The following is a 6,000-nucleotide window of genomic DNA, read 5'->3' on the forward strand; positions in this document are numbered from 1 at the left end:
AAAAAAAAGACAGACTTAAATAATGTTAAGACAAACATTATTTTCAAATAATGTAAACATAGAATAAAGGTAGAGCCAGCTAATAAATAATGTCCCTAGTGTTTCAAGTGTAATCAACACATGTACATACATATTTATTCTCATATCAGTATTTCTGGTGAACAACATTCACACCAGAAGAAACGAATTTGGCACAAAGTTAAAAACAACTTCAGCTCAAAAACAGTACATACAATGCACTTCATTATAGGAACTTTACATATCAACCACAGATTATAAGTTAACCCCCAAAATATAGAGCACACATAGAGGACAAATTTCTACAGGATTAGAAGCTCAAGGTGAGCTTATGGTACATGCCATAGTGGTGGGAGGGGAGAGGCAGGTCATCTGTATCAGACTTTAACACCAGAAGCTATCAAAGTACAAATATCAAAGACTGTCTATCGCTTATTGCCCTCAAAGCCCCGAACACTGAACCCTGAAAATTAGTTGTCTCTGGCAGTGAATGAACCAACACATCATGTTTCTAAGCAATTCAAAGACAAGCATTTTAAACATCAGCAACAAGCCCTGTTTGTGGGACTGTTAGAACTATGATTCAGATACCCTGTAGATGGGAAAATTGTCACTGTTGCTCTCCAATGTGGAGACATTATACACTACTGTTACACCCAACCTCAACGACTGAAATAAACTCAACAAGAGCGGACTGTTGTTACCCTGACCAGGTATGATGGCAGCCAGTTTTATGGGTTGAGGATACCAGAGTGCCAGGATAACCCTTGGGGAGTTACTAGCAAACATTCACACCGGTGACATATACATGTATCATGAAGGCAAGTGGTCTATAGGGAACTTCAAGCAAGACCACACGAGACTTTGTGCAAGCAAGACCACACAAAACTTTGTGCAAGCAAGACCAAACAAGACTTTGTGCAACCAAGACCAAACAAGACTTTGTGCAACCAAGACCAAACAAGACTTTGTGCAACCAAGACCAAACAAGACTTTGTGCAACCAAGACCAAACAAGACTTTGTGCAACCAAGACCAAACAAGACTTTGGGCAACCAAGGCCCCATTAACAATGGTCTGATTGGTTTAACCAAGAGCTTGGGCGACCCAGCAAATTAAAAATGCCACGACCTTTTTCTGAAACTAAGATGGCTCTAGATATGACCCTGACTATAGAAATGCCATAACCCCTATTACTCAGTTGTTTAAAGTCACATGTACATTCACATGGCTGGGGTCAGGAGCTTACACGGTGGGGCCGTTGCAATGCGTGATCATCTGAGTTGTCTTATCACATGTACAGCCTGAGCAGGAGGTACCACTGTAGTCTGTGTCCGGGTATTGCTGGGACTGGTCAGACCACAGACCATTCTTTGTGTCATCTGAAAATAGCAATAAAGTATAACTGCCTTTAATAACGCTATAATCCCTAGGATATCATGTAATATTCATCTTGTTCACAGTATTGAATGTATGAATAAAGTCCCGTAATTTAGTGTATTTTAATATAGACAGGCAGAAATGTTAGAAAGGTTGGACTGATGCATGATAGGGATCCTTTTGTTATATAACTGCAGGCAGGAAGATTGCTGGAGTGAACTGAGTAAATAACCATGACAACAGCACATTCTTGCCAATCACCTTTTGCATGTTATGTCAGGATAGAGTAAATCCAGCGAAACTTCATTTACATACATATTTACTCTATTCGGATTTCTCATTTACATGATGGTATTCAATTATGGGTAGAAGAAAAAGAAAACCACCACCCTTAAGTTCACCAGGTGCTTGAAACACCTAACTATAAGCCCCAGTCTAACCAGCAAGAGTCTGGTACCTTATTGGTTCCAGGCTCGAGTGGGAGTAACTGTTTTTATCCAACTGAGCATGTCAGGGGCCCCAGATGAATTTGAGCCTGCCTACTCATTGGCCAAAAAAAAAATGGCCAATCTGTTACCACATCATCCAGGCATTCAGACAGATTTAATCTCTCATCCTATAATCGATATATAATTTAATCACTTCTGACTTTGTGACAAGAGCTTTTATAATACTGGATCTTCATGCCCATGCACCTCACTCTTTAAGAAAAGGAAAACATGTATCTGTAAAGGAATTTGTTAACTTTCAGTTTCGTTCAATTTTTGGATATGCTGTTAACTTTCAGCGACTCGCCTTCAGTATACTGGGTTGCCAGTTCGTCCCCATATCGGTCATTCCAATAGGTATGTCCTAGCCAGGTAGAGTGTCCTCCCCTGAATGATAACACAACAAGTGTGACAAGGAGAGTCGGGGGCAGCAGCATCATTCAACTGATCGACATCCACATCTGTCACGTTCTTGTCTCAATATTGGCTGAAATATAGAAGTTGTATATCTCATAGTACGTCAGATCTAGAGTCATGGGCAAGGTTAATGATGTTAAAAGATCAAAAGTTACACCTAACAATAAATCACACGAAAGTAAATGTAGACCTATAGGAAGAAAGAAGCTTTTTAACCCCTCTTTGTGACGCATTAGAGCACCATTCAGAAATGTTCCCCTTAAAGCTGTTTGTCCCAAATTAATCTAAACAATGATTAAACAGTGGAAATCATTAAAGACATGTTTTGTATGTTTGATTGGTGTTAAAAGGCCAATCGATTCAATATTTTGATCGCAGTTATACATATGGAAAGAGAAAACCCAAAGTAAACCAACGGTCTGAAGTGCATAAGTGACGATCTCTTCCACATTTGACAAATGAGCTCACATTTTATTCCATGAGTCTGTCTAACAAGTGACTTCCAGATCTGCATGCATACATCCATTTGACAAAATCAAATGTAGCAGACAAGTATGTCATGAATTTCAACACTTGCAAGAATGTAATAATTCAGACACATAACTACATGTATCATTTCTGCTAAGTTTTCTGTGATTAATAAAAACCTTTCTACCACAGGTAACATGATGATGGATTTTCAACCGTCAAGGATTTGGGCAGAAAATTCCACTTGCTGTTGGGCTTTTAAATAAGCAAGCTGTATAAAGTCAACCCAGCATATAACTTGGAAGGTTAAAGGGAAATATCATAGCCAATAGGCACTTTTGTTATTGGCAACCAGTGTTTATGTGTGTCAGGGTTCATATATGTTTTCTATATGGTACAGAAAATTTCAAGAAACTTTATCACAAATTCAGAGCATGTTACTGTTGTGTAAAGAACACGTTGTTGATATATGTTTTCTATATGGTACAGAAAATTTCAAGAAACTTTATCACAAATTCAGAGCATGTTACTGTAGTGCAAAGAACACGTTGTTGATATATGTTTTCTACATGGTACAGAAAATTTCAAGGAACTTTATCACAAATTCAGAGCATGTTACTGTAGTGCAAAGAACAAGTTGTTGATATATGTTTTCTACATGGTAGAGAAAATTTCAAGGAACTTTATCACAAATTCAAAGCATGTTACTGTAGTGCAAAGAACAAATGATCTTTTTATTACGGTACTTGATTTTTAACAAACTTCGTTCGTGGTTATTTAAAAACGTACAACTCACTCGGTCTTCAAACAAGTCCCACAATTGGGAAGTCCTTTGAACATGTGTAAAAAAATCTGACATCTGATTATTATCATTTATACATAAATACATACTGAACTGATAATTACAGTTTAATGCCACTTTGACAACATTGCCCCTATATCGTGATGATAAAGACGCATTGCCTTGATCTCTCATAGGCACACCAGACACTCAAAAAATTTTTTTTGAAAACAAAAGACATGCCTGTCAGATTAATCTAAGCAATAAGAAAACTGATGTGACGTAAACAATTCCAGTTTACGTTCTGATTTAATCACAATGAATTAAATGATATATTCACGAGTTAGTCACAATGAATTAAATGATATATTCACAAGTTAGTCACCTGCCAAATCTGATATTATTCTGTCAAGTTTGAAGGGAATTATGGTCGTATAAAAATACATCCATGATAACACTGTCATGAATGTCAGGCATATATCAATTGCATCTCATCTTTATGCTAAAAACTTGGGAGGAAATATTTAGCATATTTACTACAACTGGCAATTATTTATTTGATTGGTGCTTAAATGCCGTACCCAAGCCGTTTTCACTTGTACAATGGTAGCCAGTCTATAGGAACAGGAAGCTACGAATTACACTGATGTTGTGTTGACCTTGTCCTCAAAAATGTACATTTTAATATAGATTTATGTATCATATATTACCCTCATAGGATTTCTGGGCATGTCAAGATCAACTGCTCTGCTATATGCTGCTAGGATCAAACATGCTAATTTAATGTTCTACTTACCAGTCAGTCTCTAGCTCACTGACAGACCACTTAACCTAGATCAAAACTGCTTGATCACAGTAATAAGTGAGCAAACACATCTCAATTTTAACCACTGCAAAAGCTTCCCTAACCTCTATACACGTTGAGTAATATGGTATCTACAAGTAATGTGTTAGGAACCCAGCCTTCAGAATTATTTCGCAAATACAGTAAACATTACTTATTACAATAAATGTTGCTCCCATTACTGGGTTATAAAAGCCACCGGGGGTCAAACAGTACAGGTATTATACATAAGCTTGAAAAAACAAATGTAAGGTAATAATAAAAAAACTGGAAAGATACACTGTCAATATGCTACACAAACTAGCCCAGCCTACAATTCACACATTTAATTCAGTTAATCTAAAAAATCAGAAATCTAAAGAATGAAGCCTTTGACATTTTTAAGCGTTTTTTTTAATGGACTTCCCATCCATGCTTACATACATGTATACTGCACTTAAATTCTTTCCCACCTTTAAGCAAGCCGGTAGCATTGTGACAGCAGGCTTACATATATCATAACCAAGTCATATCACTCATATAGCTGTTTTTTCAGTCAAAATGAAATCATTCTAAACTACGGTGACTTTTATCTTTGAAGCATGTACAAGGGCATTACACATGTTTGTGTTTGAACTGTACTGTAAAGTCATTTTCTGTTACACACTGACGCTATTATGTAAAGTCCAGAGTCAAAAACAGTCTACATAAATCTGTCTGAATGTTAACAATTCTGTGACAATATTTACAATTAAGGTAAGGTCTCCAATATAGATATATTTCCTACCTGACCTTTACAGGGCAGAGTGATGACAACTAACCAAATTTTCCAGGTAAAAATCCAAAATTGTCTGAAAATCAATCTGCTTTCAGTAGTACAATGAGGAGGAAGAGGTGTAGTTTCCAACCACAGGCCAAAACAACTGGGGAAACAAGACTGAGCTTGCTCCAAGCGCTTAGTGCGGGTTAATGGTCTGCACAAATCAATCACCCATAGCCAACTGAGGTGAGGCTTTGTAGACTTTGCACAGGTAAGGATAGAAATATGAAATTTACAAATTTGACAGTTTAACAACATTCTACATCTTCCATCCAAGAACCTGCTGAAAGACTGTACAAAGACACTAAACTAAGGTTGGTCACCTTGTCAGAGAACAAGGTGCCTCATGAATACTTCAAAGGGAAAGCAGAGAAACTCACAACAGCTATGAGATTAGCTAGCAGCTCTGTTAGTACAGGACAGCAGTAATCCTTTGTAGTACACAGTTCCATTGTCAGAGCACAGGTACTGCTGACAGCAATACCAGTTATATATCCAAACAGGTGTACAGTCCAACACAAGGCCGACAATAGACGATACACCCTAACAAACTGCGACAGTTCCCGGGTAAACAGGTTACACAGGAGGGCACTTTATCCATAATCAAAACCATTGTGGTGAACTCAAGTACCATACAAATATCATAATATATATATGTGTGTATATATATATATATATATATATATGTATACAGTGAAACAACTAACCACCAATATGTGGCTTGTTTTATCCAGTATTTGTTATTCAAAATATTCAAAATACTCTCGGCGACATAAAATTTTGCCCACAAAAGTGCATTTTAGAGG

General features: G+C 37.1%; 1 protein-coding gene across 1 annotated transcript in view; it reads right to left on the reverse strand.

Moving 5' to 3' along the window:
- LOC135467232 (uncharacterized) overlaps window positions 1-5,279 on the reverse strand; it is a 55,054-nt gene extending 49,775 nt beyond the window's left edge. The window contains exons 1-3 of the mRNA XM_064744996.1: window positions 5,162-5,279; window positions 2,193-2,372; window positions 1,267-1,399 (exon numbers count right to left, since the gene is read on the reverse strand). Coding sequence (XP_064601066.1) covers window positions 1,267-1,399; window positions 2,193-2,325 — 266 coding nt within the window. The 5' untranslated portion in view covers window positions 2,326-2,372; window positions 5,162-5,279. The remainder of the gene's footprint in view (window positions 1-1,266; window positions 1,400-2,192; window positions 2,373-5,161) is intronic.
- Between the last annotated feature and the right edge of the window lie 721 nt (window positions 5,280-6,000).

Source organism: Liolophura sinensis, chromosome 6, assembly GCF_032854445.1.
Source record: "Liolophura sinensis isolate JHLJ2023 chromosome 6, CUHK_Ljap_v2, whole genome shotgun sequence".
Lineage (NCBI taxonomy): Eukaryota > Metazoa > Mollusca > Polyplacophora > Chitonida > Chitonidae > Liolophura > Liolophura sinensis.